At 37.2% G+C, this 22,828-nt stretch overlaps 1 protein-coding gene across 1 annotated transcript in view; it reads left to right on the top strand.

Moving 5' to 3' along the window:
• The first annotated feature begins 3,114 nt into the window (after positions 1-3,114).
• Positions 3,115-22,828, top strand: part of GluProRS (Glutamyl-prolyl-tRNA synthetase) — a 38,261-nt gene continuing 18,547 nt past the window's right edge. The window contains exons 1-6 of the mRNA XM_067763685.1: positions 3,115-3,296; positions 3,434-4,384; positions 6,095-6,266; positions 6,325-6,558; positions 6,623-7,226; positions 7,283-7,513. Coding sequence (XP_067619786.1) covers positions 3,254-3,296; positions 3,434-4,384; positions 6,095-6,266; positions 6,325-6,558; positions 6,623-7,226; positions 7,283-7,513 — 2,235 coding nt within the window. The 5' untranslated portion in view covers positions 3,115-3,253. The remainder of the gene's footprint in view (positions 3,297-3,433; positions 4,385-6,094; positions 6,267-6,324; positions 6,559-6,622; positions 7,227-7,282; positions 7,514-22,828) is intronic.

The following is a 22,828-nucleotide window of genomic DNA, read 5'->3' as shown; positions in this document are numbered from 1 at the left end:
AAAATCAAAACAATTACGCACGAAAGGATATATAAATCGGCAATTTTCGTACATGGCCTATCGAACAGAATCAAATATTCAAATTTATACGACAAAGAAAAATTTCAAATTGCCTTCAAATATCACAACACTTTGCAACAAATATATAGCAACACGAAGAGTAAGATCGGGAAATACGATAAATCCGACGTTATATACAAAATTAAATGCAACGGTGACGGATCCCAGGTACCTTGCCCTAAGGTATATATTGGGACCACTAAATCCAAACTGAAAACGAGGATTTCCGCGCACAAATCTAATATTAAAAATCGCGATCACTATAATGACAACCAAACAGCTCTTTCCCAGCATTGTAAAACTTTGGGACACTCTCCAGATTTTGATGATGTAAAAATTTTACAACAAGAATCACATTACAATAAACGCTACATTTTAGAAATGTTGTATATTATCGGCACTCAAAACGAAAACCGCATGAATTTCAAGTCCGACACGGACGGTGGAGTTGCCCAAGCATACAGACAGCTGATAACGCAGAACAGCAACCAGAAATGCTGAGAGTGCCATCAATTCGTTTTTTATCCTCATCTTCGTCTTGTATTATAGTTATTTATATGGAAGATTCTCTTATACATATGTATGTACATATGCATTTTACCATTTCATGTATTGTTGTTTGTATCAAATTTTGTTTACCATAGCGGTGTTTCCTTTTGCTTGTTTACCTTTTTTGTGTTCATATGCCTCTGGTCTTAACTTTAAATATTAAGTTAGTCGACTAGGTGAAGTCAAGAATGTAGGTATATGATGATATACTTTTGTGCAATTTGGTTTTATGTGTTTATTAATATTATAACATTTTTCAGTCCTGATGATGATTTCAAATTGAAATCGAAATATCGACCTAAATATAACGCTAAATATATACAACAAGTGTGTGTATTTCATTTAATGTGTGGCCTAGAGCTCGTTTAAAATCATTAAAATTATTATACATATTCTTCAAAACAAGAAATATTGTAAATGCTGCTAGTGACCGAAGATTTCCCCAACCATTTTTCCACCTTCGGCTTCCAAGAAATACAATACAAAAGTTGTGAGCTATTTGAACCCTAGGTAAGTAAACTATCTTGACATACCTGGATACGGCTTGAACATCCCGTACCGCATCGTATTTTAAGGTATCGTCTATCATAGCTGATGTTGGATGTTGTAGTCGCAGGTGTATATAGGTCAAGTTTGTTTGCGAGTGACCTGTGGTTCAAATAGCTCACTTCCGCATGATTTATTTTGAATGAGATATGAAGAATAAATGCATCATAATCGCATTCAACAATGATTCAAAAATCTCAACCAAAACCATTGAAATATGTTCACGAATACGATCAGAAAATGGATGTAAAAAGCAATCAAATATTACTCTAAAACAATTAAAGCTCAGTTTTACAATGATTTCAAATATGAATAAAAAGCGTTTCGAAATAGGAATCATAAATGATTATTTATGAATAATCACATTTAAGGTACATTTTTCTCCCGACGATACAGTTATTTTCGAACAGAAAATGCTTTTAAATTTGAACGTTTTTAATCATCTTGGGGTATGATATTTAAATATTTTTTGATCAAAATTTTCAAAAAATGCTGGCTGGGCTAGATGCTATATATTCCAAAATTATAACGTTTTATGTTTGTTTAACTTGAATTTCCCTAAAGATTTCCGTAATATGGCCATGAGTAATGTTTGTGTGTGTGTGTGCTAATTTTGAGCGATCAGATGTTAGTTGCGCTACTTGGTAAAGTTTACAATAGGGGTACTCATGTAACCGTATAAATGCCTTATAAAGTGTGTAAACGTATAAATTTAAAAAAAATAAATAAATGTAAGGCGCGATAACCTCCGAAGAAATCTAAGGCCGAGCTTCTCTTCCAATTTGCGTCGTGCTCCTCTTGATTTTCCGTACAAATTGGCCGGACGGGACCTACATGTTTTATGCTGACTCCGACCGGCATCTGCAAAGCAGATGAGTTTTCACTGAGAGCTTTTCATGGCTGAAATACACCCGGAGTGCTTGCCAAACACTGCCGAGGGGCGACCCCGCTTAGAAAAATTTTCTTCTAATTGAAAAATCTTATTTCTAAAATTTTGATGTTGCTTTGCCCGGGAGTTGAACCCAGGGCATACGGTGTGATAGGCGGAGCACGCTACCATCACACCACGGTGGCCGCCACGTATAAATTTATCTAGTGCGTAAACGAGCTGTCAAATTTTGTATGAAAAATCATTTACACAATTTGTATAAATTTACGCGCACATTTCATTGTGTAAACGCGGTAAACTCAAAGGAATGCAACCTTGCAGACATTACAGCAGGCATTTTCATCAGAAATCCCCAACATCAGCAAGTAAAGGCGTTTTAGTTTTGATTTTTCACTTATTCTTGGCATTTTTTAATTTGTATAACAATCAAAAAAATTTTGTTTGGCAATAATACATCTGATAAACAATCAAGTTTATCAAGGGTATTACTAGGTGCGTTCATATAACCGCGTGTGTAAATTGATATAATTTTACACCTTATAAGTTTATATGCTTTCATGAGTACCCCTAATGTATGTAGTAAACAATGGTCCACATTTTGTAAATGACAGCGTTTAAACACACAAGAATAACCTGGCGTTTGGAGTATCATTTCTACCATTGTTTACTATATAGTTTGGCAGCTTAATTCGAGGTTATGTTGCGAATAGAGTGGAAGGCACTCGCAGGCCGTGAAAATAGGCACTCGAATGGAGTGGAATGAAGAACAGTAGGAAGAGCAGAGTTGCATTGGATCAATCATTGTATCAATATTAAAGATAAATTTAGAAAATATAATTAAATACTTGAGTATAAGTAAACATTTTCTTTCAATTACTGCAACTAAGGTGTCCTAGATGCTATATATTCCAAAATTATAACATTTTATGTCTGTTTAAAAATTTAATTTCAATTTCCCTAAGATTTCCGTAATATGGCCATTAGTGATGTTTGTGTGTGTGTACAAATTGTGAGCGATCAGCTGTTAGTTTCGCTACTTGGTAAAGTTTACAATGATTTCTACTCTGCCATAATCAGCTGGTATAACAGCTTCGGAGCACAAAAAAAAAATATTAGTGTGGCAGATACAGATAGTATCAAAGTCATCTTGGTATCAAGTTAAAAACTATTTTGATTCTTCTAGTTGTTGTGAATACGAAGCTAATAAAAATGACTATTAAGTTAACAGCAAATATTAATAATCCGCCAATAAGTAAGTTTAAAATACTTTAATTGAGGTTATGAAACCTCGTAGTTCTTTTTGACCATCAAAGAGGCACTTTTAGCCCATATATGGCATGCAAAATCAGGTGAAATCGCTTTACTATAACTTTAATTTCACATTTAAAGGTGGTTTGGCGACGGCTCATCTTATCAAGCAATCGGTGAATGTTGAAATAGTGTGGGGCAATGCAACTACACTACAATTTCCAGACAACCTAAGACTATTGTGTCATTCTAACAACGATGTTCTACGGGCACTTGCCCGCGCGGCACCCGAATACAAGCTCTATGGCGAAACTGCTGTCGAGCGCACACAAATCGATCACTGGCTGTCATTTTCATTAATATGCGAGGAAGACATATCCTGGGCGCTATCTTTTCTAGAAAAATCAATTGCCCCAATCACTTACCTAGTCGCCAATAAATTAACAATTGCAGATTTTGCAGTCTTCAACGAAATGCATACTCGGTATGAATTTCTTTCTGCAAAAGGAATACCGCAACATGTACAACGTTGGTACGATCTTATAAATGCACAACCACCAATCCAAAATGTTTTAAAAACATTGCCAGAGGAGGCACGATTTGCAATTAAACAGAACGAACGAAACAGTGGTGTCAAAATAGATGAATGTGATGGCTCACCTTTGCCTGGAGTTGTGAAATCAAATGAACGAAAACAGGAGGGAAAGTTTGTTGATTTACCGGGTGCAGAGATGGGTAAAGTTGTAGTACGTTTTCCTCCAGAAGCATCTGGATATTTGCATATAGGGCATGCAAAGGCTGCATTGTTAAACCAATATTATGCCACTAATTTCAACGGAAAACTAATAATGCGTTTCGACGATACTAATCCCGCTAAAGAGACTGTCGAATTCGAGGAAGTTATTTTAGGTGATGTCGACATGTTACAAATCAAGCCAGATGTATTTACTCACACTTCGAACTATTTTGAGTTAATGTTACAATATTGCGAACAAATGATTAAAGAAGGCAAGGCATATGTCGATGATACTCCCGCAGAACAAATGAAGCTTGAGCGTGAGCAGCGGACTGAATCGAATAACCGTTCAAATGGTACGTTGAACTGATAATGTGATGTTTGTGTCACCAAAAGTATGTTTTGCACCTAAATTTAATTGTAAGAGTTGTAAAGAAATGCAATCCATGCATTCCCATTCATGGAAAAAGAGTTTGGAATAATGAATAACTTTATATTAATAATAATTTTTATTTGCTATTGCGGAATAATAATTTTAGAGCTTTCATCATCTCAAAAACCCAACAGATCTGCTGCAATTACATAGTGTAGCTGTAATGATACAATGGAATGCAAAGAATTGTGGAACTCATTTCACTTTTACAATCCAAAGAATGCAATCCAGTATATAAAAAGTCAAGGAATGGAAAAAGATATAGTTATTCAATATTATTATTTCGAATAATGACTGTTGTTGTTATAGCAGTGCTTCGCCCCATCCAATAGGTGCGACCGATAACAAATTGTTATCAATGTCCTCTAACGGGAGTCCAAGGAAACTTGCTGTTTCAACAGGGGGGGGGGGGGGGGACCATAATGAGAGGGGTGTTAGAGGCGTTGGTTCCACAATACAGTTAAAGAGAGGGTTGGTGTCATGTGGGGACACATTACAAGCAGGACATATGTTTTGTATGTCGAGGTTGATTCCGGATAGTTAAGAGTTTAACCTATTACAGTACCCAGATCGAAGTTGAGCTAGAGTGAGAGCGTTTCCCTAGGGAGAGTGCGTTCCTCCTCTGCTAGTTTTGGGTATTGTTCTTTGAGTACAGGATTCACCGGGCATTTGCTGGTATAGAGGTCCGACGTCTCTTTGTGGGTCGTCATAATGACTCAAAATGTTGTATTCATTGTTCCGGAATAACAAAGAAATATTACTATTTTATGAGCCTGCAATTAAAGGAATAATGAAATGCATTCCTGAACACCTCTGCTTCTTGGGTAGTCCACCTTCCTCTTCTGCAAGAGTGGGATAACGTATATTGATAGCGGAGCTCACCGGATACGACTTATCAAAGGTGTTTACCAACTCTGCGGATTAAGCTTAGGCTCGTGCTTTTTTAGATTAAATAACTGAGATGGTAAGTGCCGGATCTAATGCTTACGGAACATCATTTAATTATGTTCCTTTATATTGCGGCCACCGTGGTGTGATGGTAGCGTGCTCCGCCTATCACACCGTATGCCCTGGGTTCAACTCCCGGACAAAGCAACATCAAAATTTTAGAAATAAGATTTTTCAATTAGAAGAAAATTTTTCTAAGCGGGGTCGCCCCTCGGCAGTGTCTGGCAAGCGCTCCGATTGTATTTCTGCCACGAAAAGCTCTCAGTGAAAACTCATCTGCCTTGCAGATGCCGTTCGGAGTCGGCATAAAACATGTAGGTCCCGTCCGGCCAATTTGTAGGGAAAAATCAAGAGGAGCACGACGCAAATTGGAAGAGAAGCTCGGCCTTAGATCTCTTCGGAGGTTATCGCGCCTTACATTTATTTTTTTTTATATTGAGCATACATGCAGTCATTCGCAGTGTGTGTTTTAAGTCGAGCGAACAACTCTGTTGATTCCTATCAGTAGCTTCTGAAAACATTTGAGAAAACTTGTTTTTAGAGGTCCCCGTTCGTGTTTTTTTAAGAGTTGCTTAAAACATACTGAATTTTCAAAACCGAAACATCTGTTACTTTTGGTGACGCTTTTTAATACTTGATCATTAGTTTTACAAGTTAATTAGATGTTTAAAAACGTATTCCACAGACGTTGAAAAAAATTTGTCTCTATGGAACGAAATGGTAAACGGAACGGAGAAGGGGCAGAAGTGCTGCGTTCGAGCGAAAATTGATATGTCTTCACCAAATGGCTGTATGCGAGATCCTACTATATACCGTTGCAAAAATGAACCACACCCAAGAACGGGCACAAAATATAAGTACGTAATTACAAGATAAGTAAAAAGAAATCGATACCTAAATATTCTTTTCTTAAAGAGTCTATCCCACATATGATTTCGCTTGCCCAATTGTCGATTCAATTGAAGGAGTTACACATACGTTGCGCACAATGGAATACCACGATCGCGATGATCAATTTTATTGGTTTATTGATGCTTTAAATTTACGAAAACCATACATCTGGGAATATAGCCGTCTAAATATGACAAATACTGTACTATCTAAACGAAAATTAACTTGGTTCGTAGAATCAGGATTAGTAGATGGATGGTAGGGGAAAAAAGATTTACTCCCGCTTATATTTTTAACAGCGTATTTATTTGTATATTAATAGGGATGATCCACGTTTTCCCACTGTACGTGGTATTATTCGCCGCGGAATGACTGTTGAAGGGTTACGAGAATTCATCATTGCACAAGGATCTAGTAAATCAGTGGTTTTTATGAATTGGGACAAAATATGGGCCTTTAATAAAAAAGTTATTGATCCAATTGCACCTCGATATACCGCTCTTAATTATGATAACAGAGTAATTGTACATGTGGAGGGGGCAAAACAACAAAAGATTGAGGTTCCAGTGCACCCGAAAAATGAAGACCTTGGTAAAAAGGTTGTAGTACTAGGTTCTCGTGTGTACATTGACTATAATGATGCTGCCGCTTTAAAGCAGGGTGAAAATGCTACTTTTATTAATTGGGGGAATTTGTTTATAAAATGTATTCATAAAGATAACAACGCTAGAATAACATCAATTGATGCAGCCTTAAATTTGGAAAATAAAGACTTTAAGAAAACCTTAAAGCTTACCTGGTTGGCTGTTGAAGATGATCCTTCGGCATATCCTCCAACATTTTGTGTTTATTTTGATAATATTATTAGTAAAGCAGTTTTGGGCAAAGATGAAGATTTCAAGCAATACATTGGCCATAAAACTCGGGTAATTTTGAGATTAAGTCAATTTGGAATTTATTTTTATTATATTTTAAATATTAGGATGAAGTAAAAATGTTTGGTGATCCAGAGCTTAAAAAATGTAAAAAAGGGGACATTATACAATTGCAACGCCGAGGCTTCTTCAAGGTTGATGTGGCTTACGCTCCACCTAGCCCGTTTTCAAATGCGACAACGCCAGTTATTCTATTTTCCATTCCTGATGGCCACACTAAGGATATGCCTTCGTCAGGCTTAAAAATTAATACTGCAGCCAAGGACGCCAACAAAAATGTGAGTTTTATTATCGGTACTACTATCAAATAGTCTATAAACAATTAGGGTGCTCACAGTCCCGTCTTATTGTTTAAACGGATAATAAGTTTTTGAAGGAATATGAGAGACTATTCAAAGTGTTGACTCTCAGCAGAAAATATTTGCAGGAATTAAAAAGAAAAGAAATTTTTTTTGAAGTAAGCTTTCCCATATAGAAGGGTTTTTGTTGCGTTCCACGTAATAATTTTTAAATTCAAGGATTCGGTTAAGAAAATATAGTTTGAAACTAAATGGAGAAAATTAAGATATGGAGATAGTTAGTCCTATAAAAGTAATAAAAATTAAAAAATTGACGTCGTGGGACTTCCGTGCATAGTCAAAGGCTCTATGACATTTGTTACGCCAGCCTTTATGCTGCAATTACGCCGGCAACAGTACTTTTTCTTTGAAAATGTGTCACAACCGGGTATACGCTCGTGTTGCGCAACATTAGTGAAAGGGTATCTACATGAACCCAAAGTGTGACTGTGTGTGTGGATGCAAACGAGGCCAGATGCATCTGTGTGCGTGTAAATTTGTAAGACAGTTATAGGGAAATGCCGTTTGGATACGAACTCAGGGTTCGATCATTATTTAACTAGAATCCAAAATTCACAGCAGAAATAGTAGTTGAAGTGTGCGGTCGTGAACCTAAGTCTCGCCTAAATTTAAATCAAAAAAGTGCGCGCCATTTTTGAAACAAACAAAATTTTAATAAAAGTTTTTTTAACCGTTGTGGGCAGCTTACGAATCGCAAAGCCCAGGCAACTGGAAGGAAGCCGCTGTGAATCCTGCTACAGGTAAGAACATATATACATATATATACGTGTTGTGAAGTGAAATTAGTGAAAAAAGGTGAAGCCCATAAAATTTATTTAACTCTTTCCGGGGCACTGAGAGAAATCGCTAAAAATTAAACACAAAGATTATTTTATTTCTTTTATTTAAGACATTTAGTGAAGAAAATGTAAAAAAAAAATGTTATCCTTGCAGGATTTTGCACAAGGATGTGGTACGATTTTTATACCATCGTGTATAGAATGCGAGGATTACTTATGAAACTCATTGAAGCAAGTTTTTGTTTTGTTGAGGCAAAGTGGCACATTACAAGTGGAGCACATCCACTGAGTCCTTCTTTGGTGGCTTGTCGTGCTGCAGTACGCACATCTACGTAAGGTTGATCTGACTGGTTGGTGGGATGACGAGGATCGTAGGCTTGGATCTACATAGGGTTTGTTTTTCTTTATGCGGACTCTAGCTTGCTTTTTATTTTTGGTTCCAAGAGTAGGTGGTGATGCTGAACTGCATAGTATTGAAATCAAATCAAGTTTAAAGTCCTTAAGGGGTAAGTGGTATCCTAGACTTTTAGAAATAATAAAAGGATTCACCACTGCAACATCTAGAAAGTGAAAAAATATTCGGTGCCACCACTTGGGGCTTTTTCCATTCAGCTCGTAGTACTTCTTTAGCTGATCTAACTTGTCAACGTTATTCATGTGCATGTTATAGTCGTGTATTATTTCAGGCTTTTCGATTTCTTTGAGAGAACCATTGCTTGGGCGCTGTTGTACCTTTACAAATTTACTAGGATCATGAAAGTTAGATAAAGCTGTAACCTCTCTTTTGTCAATCCACTTCATAAAGAGTATACTGGAATCACTAATTTGCCAATCATATTCCCCCTTTTTAACTGCTTACCGGGTTTAATATCGGTAGGAAGAAATTTTCGATTGGTTCGCACTGTTCCGCAGCCATATATCAACAGCTTTTTCAGTTAAAGAATCAAGTTTTTTTAGCCATTGTCATTCAAGTACGTATATAATGCGCGGTGGTATACTTTTTATACCAGCAATTTCAAACACTTTTGTTTATTTTTATTCCACTGGCTGAGTAATTAATTCAAAACACTTTATTTTTCTTAAATTGCAGGAAACCGATGCTGCACGTGCTTTTATTTACAAAATATGATAAATTTTGAGTAACATTTCAATACTTCACTATTTTACTCATTTTGTACATAAAAAACATATATATGTATCTCTTTCACACACTTGCTATATTTTTTTTTAGTAAATATAAGCTTAACTTTGCCTTTATAAGTGGTAAAAGAAGTATACCAATGCGCATAAAATTCAGGAAAAATATTTGAATAAGTGGTATAAATTTCATACCACCGCCCCGGAAAGAGTTAAAACTTAAAGTGAATAAAAATTAAAATAAATAAAAACTTAAATGAAAATTCAATTAAATTAAATAAAATTAAAAACTATAATAAATGAAAATTAAATTAAATAAAACTTAAATTAGATAAAAATTTCGACAGATAAAAATTAAATTAAATAAGATTTAGATTAAATAAAAAATTAAATAAAAATAAAAATTAAAGGAAATAAAATAAAAATTAGGTTGAATAAAAATTAAATTGAAGAAAAATGAAATTAAATAAAATCCGAATGAAAGGAAAACCAGATTAAATTAAAGAAAATAAAATAAACGCCAATTAAAATGAAGATAAAATTAAATAAAAATGAGAAAAAAACCCAAGATAAAATTAAATAGAATAAATGTCAAATTGGACGAAAAGCAAATTAAATAAAAATTAAATTAAACGAAAATTAAACTAAATAAGAAGTAAATTATAGTGAAAATGAAGTCAATAAAATCCAAATCTAGTTAAACTAGAGGAAAATTTGATAAAACAAATTGCAGATTTATATTTATATATGTACATACATACCGGTGTGCAAATCCATTGGCCAATATATGGACACCCAACAGAAAAAAGTTAATAATCGTGGCCAAGAAAGCATGTGTACCTAATTGCGAACACCAGATACATGAATATTTCCAAAAATTACCAAGTGTATCTTTTTTTTGTATATCTTTACAGATTATTAGTGGCAGGACGCAGACAAAGGCCTAAACCTTAAAAATCTCAAAGTTGGCTATACATACCAGCATACAACTGGGATTTGGGAAATGCCTCAAGGTGCAACGCCCGCTAATACATAGCGACGGGGGAGTTCTGTTCCACACATACCGAGAGAGGGAGAGAGAGATATACACCGGGATTGGGTCACCACTCCAGAGCACAGAGACAACGTCAACACCAGCTATTAGCGCCAAAGACAGCGTCAGTGGCAAAAGAGGCAGAGCAATAGGAGCGGCGACGACAGCAACGTCACATTCACCAAACGCTGCTATCGCCGACGCCAATACCACCGGCAGCGCAGCGACAGATCGCTGACAGCGCAACCAACAATTCAGCGGCGGGCCAACGCTAACCGCCGCCGGTGCCATACCGCCGGAGTCATACCTTGTTTTCTTCCTTTCCTTTATTATGTTTTTTTAATTGGAATGGTTTACAAATTTTCCTTTTTTTCGCCACCTTTCTTTCGGGGTTTTTTTTTTGTCTCAGATCCAAAAAAAAAAAATAATTTAAAATAAGTTTCCCACATTTTTTCCTCCTTTTTTTATTTTGCTTATTTTTATTGTGCATACTTATTGCCGACTGCCGTGGGTGATTCACTCGTTGCCCGCTTTCACGAGTGAATGAGACCGGCATTCAACTCTGAATCCCGCTTGGGCGAAGTATGTAGGTATGTGTACGAATTTTCTTGTTTTCCTCCACAGATTCTCTGCGGCTTGCTGGTACCAACAACGCTGAAGTGATCAGGTGAGTGATATTGTGTGTTCCATTTTTTTTATGTACCTATGCACATTGGCATTTATTTACACATTAAGAACATACGAACCTAGGTCAGGGATTAGAGGTGTGAAACATTTCAAATGAATTTTTATTTGTCCGATAAGATACATATGAATGTGGGCGATTTATCTTAAAAAGACGTATTTTGGGTAAGAGTTTAGAAAAAAAGGAGGACAAAGGATCGCGTACATTAGGGTGTTCAGCGTTTGGCTCGCATTCTTTCTGCTCATTACCTTTTTTTTTGCCTCTAAGTTTTCGTATTTTTTTTTATTACCATTTTTTTTTATTTTGTTTAAGAAATTGAATTAAAAAAAAAAAAATAGGAAATAGTTAGTTGTACTTTTAAGTTTAAGAAAATTGAATTAAATACTAGGTTAGAATCAAATTTGGAGTTGAATTATTTAAATGTTATATTAGATGCATGTTTGGATTTTTGCAAGAAAAGGGTAGCAATAATGATAATAATTTGAATAAATAAATAAACATTGTACATATTAGAAATATGAAATTCCACGTTTAAAGATTTTGCATTTGAAAAGATGGAAGGCTAAGTTTTCGTAGGCCTTGGTGAGGGTGTTGAACGTGGGAATGGAGGGGACGTAGGGGTGACGACCGGGCAATTGTCGACATGACTTGAGGGACCTTCAGACGGACGGACTTGGGTCAGGTTTCTGGGGGCGCTGTAAAATAAGAGGAGTCAGCACAGCGCCCTTGGCTTCGCCTTCAATACGCTGAAGAGGGTGGGTAGACTCCCCCTGACTTTGGACGGCCTTCCCTTCTTTAACCCTTCTTCTTCTGCTTCTTCCTCTTGGACTTGTTTCTCCTTAATAAATTTTATCAGGCATGATTCTCATAATTTTGTTGTCGTAGTTGTTGGTAAGGCTGGTGAGCAGAAGCCCACCTCATTCGACGAGCTAGCAGGGGCCAGCAACCATGCCACACGCCACCTTCGCCTTACCGCAAAAGTCAACTACATAACACATTGGGCACATATTACACGGAGGGTAATACATTAGTTTCTGCTTACCAAATCAATTCATAACGAGCGAAAATACTCCGAATTGCGACTACTTTTCGATTTGACCGTTTTAGTGATCTTCGAACGTTATTTGAGTGCCTATATAGGTAAGCTCTTCTTTGTTTTAGATATTATTAAGGTTTATAAGAATTTTTAGAGAATAAAATTGTTGTGCTTATGCCCACTTGCAGACCGGCAAATTTTTATTTTAACTCAAGAGTTAACTTGTCATGAGGGGTTAAACTCATACATTTTTGAAAAATTGTTTAGCTTAAAAAAACCAGCTGTTCTGCAAGTTTGCCTTAATTTCAAAATTGCAATGTTAACACAGATGTATATAAATGTGTTTGTGCACTGAGATTTTAAAAGAATTTATTTTTGGACTTAAAAATATTTAAAGACTTTATGCGACTGCGGTTTCATTTAGTTTTCGCAAAAAAAAATATTGTAGAACGTTTGAATACTCTGAAGCCGTTAAACCAGTGGTGCACAATGACGGTAGAGCTTCGAATAAAAACGCTACTTCCTTGTAGTTGTATGTGTTTACATGGATAATGTTTGAGTATAGAATTCATGCACGCGATGTTAACTGCTTGAAGTACAAGCTTAAGCTGGAGACATTGGTGCTTTATCGGTAACCGTATCTGTAACCTTATAACAGCTGATTCGACCAACCTTATGAGAATCAATGCAATCGATTATTGGTGCCGCTAAGGTCGTAACCGTATCGTATCCAACCAATTCGCTTTTGGTTTACCGTCGTAACAATAAACAGCTGATTACGTTAGGGATACGGATACAGCGATACAACATACGGCACCAATGACTCCGGCTTAAAAGTGATTGACTTCTCGCTTTACAACATGGCTTTCGCTGCGCTCACGCGACATGTACGCGAACGCCGAATGGCTTTCCGAAGCATTGTGAATGATAACTAAGTGTGATATCTTATCTGTGAAATGCCTGACAGGATGTTCAATATGGCTACTTTTTAGCGTTTTGACAGGGTGTTCAATATGGCAGCGCCTATCTTCAGCGGGTGATAGAAAGAGATACAGAATGAGACAGCGATAGTCAAATACAAATCAGGTGATCCAATCACTTTGGAGTTTTGACATCTATGCAGAAGATATCACACTTAGTTATCATTCACAATGTTCCGAAGCTCTCGAGTGAGCCACTGCTTTCAACAAGTAATTTGCAAATTATTGTTTTTTACTACCTTTAGTATTGATACGGGCTTTGATTAAATACATTAAGCTATATTTTCAACCAGAACTTTAACTTTGTTAAAAAAATATCGGAAACTGAACAAAACTAGAAAAAGGTTAGACTCTGCGAGATAGGCAGAACACGAATGCTGTTCTAATAAATATATAACTTCTAGTATTAAAAGTACTAATAGTTTTTAAAAATAAATTTAATTAAACAATTGTAAGAGCTTTAGAGCCCCAACACATTCGACTTTGCGTCGTTTTGGCGCTGGCGTGACTTTGAAGTAACGCAGGTTGAAAGTTTCGCTGCCACAATGAACGGAAAGGAAAAAGATTAAACTTTGATTTTTTGTCAATAAAAAATTAGGAACAACATTTTTTTTTCAACAGAACACAGAAAATTATATTTATAATTATATTGAATGGCAATGGAAATTTTACCTAAATTGCAGACAATTTCCAGGAGAAATTGACAACGTAAGTCTTTGAGCTCCGTTTACGTTTCTTTGCGGTTGCTTTGCCTGCATATAAAGAACATAGCAATGAAGACGTGTGAGTTCAAAGTCTGCTGTTGACGCAACGTAAGTGCCAAAGCAACGCAAAAGTCGAATGTGTTTGGGACTTTAGTTAATATAAGGGCCGTTTTCTCATTTGAACTTTAAAATTTACCTGCCCTATAAACACAAATTTTGTTCACAAAAAATCATTTTATAGGACAGATAAACATTAAAATTGACTTGTGAAAATGGTCCAAAAACAAATTAAAGCTTTAATAAAATTTTAAAATTAAGGAAACAAAAATACTTTTTAATTTGAAAACCCGTTAAAAATAAAAAGGAATATCAAAATAAAAAATTTATAAAAAATATATTTAAAAAAATAATAATAAAAAAATTGGAAAAAATCGTATTATGCAAATATTTTCAGTTTACTTCATTGGGCGAAATGACTGATTTTTTTGAAGTTAAAGATTGATATTGAGAACAAAGAATATAAAACATGTGGTTCCTAAAAAATTAATTAATAAAAAAAAACTAAAAAATACAAAAAAAAAAACACAATAATAATGGTACAATATATTTGTATATTGTTAAAAAATAAAAGCAAAGTATTCAAATGATTTTTGCTGATTGAAAAAAACTAAACAAAGAAATGCTTGAATGTCAAAGTCTTTTTTTGATTACTTTTCATTATTTTTGATTTTTTGCAATAATCGGAAAAAATCAGGATTTTTTTTTACTTTTTTCTAATGGTAATCAATTAGTAATTGCTTTTTACGCAAAACAATTGAAATAATCATTGGTCATTAAAATAGGCATCTAATTAATTGATTACTAATGCTAATTCAAATTTAACAGGTCTGGGTTCTTTTTACCGGAACGTACCAGATCTGCATTCCAAAAAAATGTTCATCAACATCGATAACACTCCCCAAGGCCTTCGGGGAGTGTCCTGATCGCTACAACAACAACAACAGAAGCTATGGGAAGCCTTTTAAAGGGATGCGCTACACAACCCTTTGAATAATTTGGGGATTTAAATAGCCTCTTATGACAGCAATACCTGCCGCGGGTATATTCTAAGCCCTCTAACCCATTGGGAGTATCTATTTTATGGTCATGTTTTTCTCTAACAGTTACTTGATGCCTACCAATTAAATTACTACTAAGTAAATTTTAAAACAAAATTCTAAAAAGTAATGGCAGGAATGCAGAAAAACCGAGTCCCTTACAAATTTCAGGCCTCATGTAATAAAACTTGATCGAATAAAATACCTCATACTTTCATAAGTATAAATGTGCATACATACATATTGTAACGAATTTACTTGCAAATCCTCTTATTTGCCCTTTTGCTAAGTTCGTATCACTAAACTGTTGAATAAATAACTCCAATATTGAATAATGGAAAAATGGCCTTTATAAAAGTACTTCACAATAACATTTATACTTTGCAACTAGCTTGCTTAACAACCAAACTGATTGATAGTTCAATTGAAACTCGACTATTGCCCGAGATCTAAACGTTGCCAGCCTTTCCAAATGGACCACTTTCAATTTTGGTTCGTGGTTTACCGATGGTTTGTATGCGGTACACTACAACGTTTATCCGTTTTACAACTTTGTATTACACTGCAATTTCGGGGACAAACCTTTTTTACGTTGTGGGTTGTATAACAGCACCAAATCTCCTTCCTGAAAACCTTCCGAATTAATTGCTTTATCGTATCTGGCTTTCATCTTGTCACTCATAATCTTTGTTCGTTGCCTTATCAGATCATGTATTTCTCTTAGCTCTTCTTCCAAATCACTAGTGGATTTCTTGACATTTCTCTCCGCATTGGCATCTATCCCAAACTTCAAATCAGCTGGCAGTCTAAGGTCATTGCCAAAAATTACTTTTGCAGGGGTTTGGCCCGTTGCCTCATGCACTGCTGATCGGTAAGCCATCAAGAATAATAGTATGCGGGTATCCCACTCTATGGTACTTGTCTACTACTTTCCTTAAGTACTCCTCCAATGTTCTATTGAATCATTCTCGGATTGAGGATGCAATGCAGTTGTCCGTGTTTTTCGAATGCCCAATGATTTACACATTTCCTGGAACACAGCTGATTCGAAATTCCTGTCTTGGTCAGAATGTAACTCTATTGGTACACCATACCTTGCAACCCAATTGCTTATAAACACTTCTGCTACCGTTTCCGCTTTTTGATTTGGGATTATGTATACCTCTGGCCATTTGCTGAAATAATCCATAACTACCAGTACATATTTGTTTCCGCCGTTGCTAGTAGTGGACCGGCGCCATCCCTAGCGATCCTTTCAAATGGCGCACCTGAGTTATATTGCTTCATCTGGCCATGACTTCGGGTTCTGGGCCCTTTCCCTCTGCTGCAAACCTCGCAGTTCACAATCCACTCAGTGACCGACTGACGGCAACCAACCCAATAGAATCTCTGTTTAATCTTCTCGAGCGTATTCGCGATTCCAAGATCCTCCGCTTGGTCCATTATGCAGCTCGCTGAGCACGTCAGGAATCCTCTTTCTGGGGACAACTATCAGTTTCTTCTTGCATTTACCATCCTCACTCTCCCATACTCGATGAAGGCAACCGGATATCAATTCTAAACTGTTCCACTGTGCCCAATATGACTTCGCAATGGGACTCTCTGCTGACATCTCTTCTCGGTTTGGTCTTTCGTTTCGTTCGAGCCCTTGCATAACACGTGACAGATCTGTATCTTCTAGCTGGCACTTTCTTAGCTGTTCCCTGTCCCATTCATCTGTACATGTTATAGTCATTAGCCGGACATCTATGATGTCTTCTTTAGCCTCGGCTTTTGAACAGTGCTTGCATTCCAAACTACATGGTCTTCGTGACATTGCATCGGCATTTCCATGGGTACTACCTTTTCGATGCTCAATGGAAAAGTCATAACTTTGTAGTCGCTCGATCCACCGTGCCAATTGTCATTCCGGGTTACGGAACTGCAGAAGCCATTTTAAAGCTGCGTGATCTGTCCTGACACGGAATCGCTGGCCGTAGAGGTATTTTTGAAAATGTTTAATGCACTCTACCAATGCCAACAGCTCTCTCCGCGTAACGCAGTAGTTCCTCTCTGGTTTTCCAATCGAACGGCTGTAATATGCAACTACCTTCTCCTGTCCATCGACCAGTTTTGATAAAACGCCTCCTATAGCATATCCGCTCGCATATGTATCTAGAATAAACGTTGCTCCTGGAATCGGATATGCCAACATTAGGGCAGTGCACAAACGCTCTTTCAATGTTTGCGAAGCTACTTATTGCTCCTTCTTCCATTCAAAAGCTTTATTTTTTCTTGTTAGCTCGTGGAGACTATGGGCTACGCTGGCAAAATTTGGTACAAATCGGCGGTAATATGTGCCCACCCCAGGAAACTTCTCAATTCATGCAGATTCTGTGGTCTTCGCCAATCCTTTACTGCCTCTATCCTTTCATTCGCTGTATGGATACCTTCTGTCGTTACCTTGTGACCCAAATAATTTACTTTTTAAACAGCGCACACTTTTTGGGACTTAACTTCAAACCAACGCCAGCTATTCTCTGGAAAACTTCATCTAAGTTTTTAAGATGTTCATCAAAGTTCTTGCCTAATACGATGATGTCGTCCAGGTACACTAAGCATGTTTTCCAATGTAGTCCTTTCAATATCTGATCCATGAGCCTTTCGAAAGTAGCTGGTGCATTACATAGTCCAAAGGGCATTACTGTAAATTGCCAAAGACCATCTCCGACGCTGAAGGCTGTTTTCTCTTTGTCTTCCTCCTTCACCTCCACTTGCCAGTAGCCGCTTTTCAAGTCCAGTGTGGAAAACCATTTCGTACCAGAGAGCGAGTCCAGAGTGTCGTCAATGCTTGGCAATGGGAAGCTATCCTTTTTCGTAACGTCATTCAACTTCCGGTAGTCCACGCAAAACCTCATTTGTCCATCCTTCTTCTTTACAAGTACTACCGGTGAGCTCCATGGACTAGCTGATGGTTCGATGACGCCGCTGTCGCTCATTTCCTGTATAATTTGACTCACAACTTCCCGCTTCGCCAGTGGAACACTACGTGGTGCTTGACGGATCGGCCTCGCATCTCCAGTGTCAATTTGATGTTTCACAACATTGGTGCGGCCTGGTTTGGAGCCATCCTGGTCAAATATGTTCGCAAACTTTAGGAGCAGTTGTTTTGCCTTACTCTGATAGGCTTCCTGTAGCCCCTGCGTCCATGCCGTGATGTCATTTGAAAGATCAGTATTACTAGATGAGACATGTTCCTGGAGCTGTTCACAGTTAATAACTACCTCGGCCTCTTGGCATCTTCCCAAAATAGCTCCTTTGGTCAAATTGAATGGTGACTTGAACTCATTGAGTACTCTTACCGGAATACGTCCATCTTGTTTTGTCATAGCCAGGGTTTTTCCTACAAGTATGTTCAGTGCTGATTTATTTGCTGCTTCGACAACCCACAATTTGTTTGTCCCACAATCTCCATCAACCTTTGCCCAGATGACTGCTTCTGATTTTGGTGGTATTTGCTGACTCTCTTCCACCAGCACTCGTTTACTGCTGTAGCCTCTCTCGTAGCCGAAATTAAGTGGCACATCCATGTTCTTATATCGCATCGTCTTGCTTTGTATATCGATTTTGATGCCAATTTGCGAGATAGAGATTATGGGGCATTCAATTGAGGGAGCCAGCTGTCGCCCCTTGCGGCTGACTCGCTTTAGTTTAACGATTGAGTGGTCTTGGAGATTTGCTCATCTTCTGCTCTGCGTTTACGACCACCCACATTTTTGGAACTGTTAGGATTGGTACTGCAATAACGTGCAATGTGCCCTGGCTTCCCACATTTAAATCATTCGACGGCACCATCGTTTTTCTGCTGCGTTCCTTTTAATGCTTCCAAAATTGTGTCTACCCAGTCTGGCCTTTCCACTTCCACGCGATGAGCTTTGTATGCGGGCTTACTCAAAAGTGACGCTGTTTCCTGAGTCAGTGTGTGGGATACCGTTTCACCAAATGTTAGTATTGGATTCGCATATGTACCCCCTTCGTTTCCACATATCGTATGCCATTTATGAAGCTCTGGATTTTTAACTTTCAGTGTATTCCACGGGTGCGTCCGCATTTGCAAGATGAGCCAATCTTTCAATATCTGAAGCAAACACCTGAAATGTCTCATTTGCTTTTTGGTAGCGGTTTTGCAACTCAATTTTGTTTTCTATGCTCGCTTCCATAACGTCGTTCTACAGCAGCCATCAATGCTTCATAACTGTTCCGTTCGTACTCTGGAATCGTCTGTAAGATTTCCGCTGCAGGCCCTTTCAATGCCACGAATAGTGCAGCAACTTTATCTTCCGCATTCCAGCTGATCACTGCTGCGGTCTTCTCAAACTGTAGCTTGAAGACCTCGAAAGGAACAGAACCGTCAAATGATGGTGTTTTTACCTTTGGATTGCTTGCTGAAACAGCTGGGCGGTTTAGTTGTAACTGCTCCATACGACCTTTTAACGCTTCTATTTCGGCATCAATTTTGTCCTCGAGATGATACCTGTTCCGAAATTTGTGCCGACATTTCAGATATACGTGCCTTTTGCGCTTCCAGTTGAGATGCCAAATATGTCTTCTGTTCTTCCAATTGCGATGTTATACGGGTTTCCTGCGATTCTAGTTGTTTTTCCATCTTGGATGTTACTGTCCACGTTTGTGCAGATATTGCAGCTAATATTGTGTTCAAGTCTGTGTTCGCCATTGTCTGCGGTGTTTCATTTTTCTCCTCAAATTTTGTTGTTTCATCGCCATCAAGATGAAAGACATACTCGTCCACATCAATTGCTTGTGCTTCCATTGCCTCTCGTAGACGTGCCTGAAGTTCAAGTTTAACGCCGCTTGTATTCAATCCACGGCTCTCCAACTCCTTCTTCAGTTGCTGAATCTTCAATTCACTTAACTTTGCCATGTCATTGTTGTCCTCTGCAATTTATTCAACAATTCCTCTTCTGACACCAATTGTAACGAATTTACTTGCAAATCCTCTTATTTGCCCTTTTGCTAAGTTCGTATCACTAAACTGTTGAATAAATAACTCCAATATTGAATAATGGAAAAATGGCCTTTATTAAAGTACTTCACAATAACACTTATACTTTGCAACTAGCTTGCTTAACAACCAAACTGATTGATAGTTCAAATGAAACTCTACTATTGCCCGCCAGATTGCGTGCTTAATCAATAACTGATAGCTCAAATCAAACTGAATTCCAGCGCCTCTACATTTGCTGCCTTTTATACTCTCTGATTTCAACGTTCGCATCTTCTAGGCGCTTCCAGAATCTACTAGTTGCCATCAACTCTCAAACTTCTCAGCTGTAACTTCAATTGCACGATTTTATAGCTTCTCTCATTGCATACTTTCAGGAGTATCTCAGATATATGCATGTGTTTGTGCATTGATTCTCCGCTGCTCGTATACGTACATGGTACATATGTGTAGACGCAATTATTATTTCGTTTATGTAGATACATAATTATTGATCTATGGATATGCATGATATCACTGTTTAGCATCGGCTTAGAGATAGCAGCACCCCTTAGTTTTGCTAATATTCGTAACAATATAATATTGTCAAAGACAGTTAGTAACGTGTTAACATTCGAAGAACAATCGGCATATGAATTTAGATTTTCTATTCTTTCTGTAAACATAAATGTCAACTTCAATTACTTTTATTAAATTACATAAACATAACTTGGAACTTTTATTATTTAATCGGGTTTTAATAGTTCAGAAGTAGGATTCGCGTGGGCCTACAAAATATTTTAGACATATGTACATATATGTTTACATATCGAATGTACACATAGTCACAAACGAAGTTTTCTCCTCAACGCGTACATTGTATGTATGTATGTACGAAAATAGAGCAACGTTCTCCGCTCAAACGAAATACTTACAGCTCCGACATATAAGCAGTTTTTCATATAGATGAGTTTAACACATGCTTATGCATTATGAGTAGATTGCATGTATTTTTATGGAGAATGGTAAATTGAGCGACACTAGCGCCATCTGATATTGAAAAGTAGCCAACTCCCCAATTTTGTTCTAAGCAAATCATAAGAAGAAGAATTTGACATTTGCTTTGGCTAAGGGTGTTGGCACACTTTGCAAGTGAAATTATTTTTCCCACTGGTTGGTAAATTTTCTAACATTTTTCACAATTAAAAACTGCAATATAACAATCGAATACGACACAAAATATGTTAGCAAGTATTTTTGTTGTATAGGGAGAATGTTTACAACAGTGCTTCGCGAAATTTTGTATGTGAATGGGAAAGGCGTAATAAACTTCAATTGCCAAGTCTGAAGTTCCTTCATATTTACAAACGCAACATCTTGGTTGATTGTGGCGTTGTTATTGGAATGCATAAGCTTGTATTAAACGCATCTATATGAAAAATTTCATTGAACCGCGGCCTTTAAAACGAAAAGCTTAACAAAAAGGAGCAACGTACTTGGCTCAACGGAAAATATTTGAAACGATACTGGCAACGGATCGTCATTCACAGCAAACTGCAACGTTATTGTTGTAGCGAAAGGCATAAGACAGTGCAAAATTCAACGAATTAATAGCGTTTTCTTTTCTGAAATAAATTGTTGCCTAAGTAAATGGTAAAGCCTTAATAGAGTTACTCCTACCCTCCTACCCCAGAAAATTGTCAACATTTAAGAGTATACAAAGAACATTTCAACTCACCATATTCACTCATATCACAAATCACACAAGAAGATTGCGCATGTAAACATTAGATCAGCTCTTTTTTATGGGCAATTCTTACGTCATTTTCCTTTAGCTCTTGTTTTTTTTTCTCTCTTTCTTTCATTCGCTCAAACAGTCAACTGTGACGTAGATGCGCAGAACGAAGCAATTTTGAACTCATGAATGCGCAATCTGGGTACTCATATTAACAGAGTATATGTGGAACTTAAGAGCGAATTAGAGTTTCAAAGAGTTGCACTGCCACACCATTGTACAGGTCTACAAGTAGGATATGTAGCAGCACGCGCTTACACAGCCACGCTCACCGGATAAAATGCTTGTTCTTGTTCGTTTTTTTTTGTGGATGCTATTTGGCACTGTTGTACTTGAAAAAAAAGTTTAGTAGCTGCTATCGAAAACTGTTTAAACTTTTTTTTTCTTATATTACAAAGAAATATACTTATTTACTTTCAAACGAGCACTTAATTACATCTCTCTTTAATAACCATATATTTTGGACAATTTTAATTAACAAATTGCGATACTTTATTACCGGGGACGATTGCTAAAACACGACCAAAACCGTCCGGGGAGGTATTAATAGACGCGTTTTGGCCTCGCTTCCAATAATTCGAATACCTTTTCTCTTCGGACTATTGACAACAGGACAAAACGCGTCTATTCATTTTTCTTTCCGCTTTTTTGGACGGGTTATTGCAGTCGACCTCGGTTTCAATCTGTTTTTCGCGGAGAACTTTTGAACGGGTAGAAAAACTTAACTCACGTGTTTGTATTCTTAATTCTGAAATAACTACGCGTCCTCAGATACCCCAATTGAAGACTTTTTTATAATTTTCTGAAGGACCCATATGGGTGCACTTAAAATTTCCTACTAAATTCGTTCAAAAAAATTTACCATCACAGCAACCCATATCTGATATTACGATCCCTTTTTTGCTTCCCTGTGTCGCTTTCGACGAACCAACCCCGGTAATTTTGACACTTCGTTCAGTGTCAAAACTCATGTTCCACGCAGGTTCCACTGGGTTCTACGCTAGTTT

Source organism: Eurosta solidaginis, chromosome 1 (genome assembly GCF_040869045.1).
Source record: "Eurosta solidaginis isolate ZX-2024a chromosome 1, ASM4086904v1, whole genome shotgun sequence".
Lineage (NCBI taxonomy): Eukaryota > Metazoa > Arthropoda > Insecta > Diptera > Tephritidae > Eurosta > Eurosta solidaginis.
Note: the sequence above shows the minus strand (reverse complement) of the source record. Positions and strands in the feature narration are given on the sequence as shown.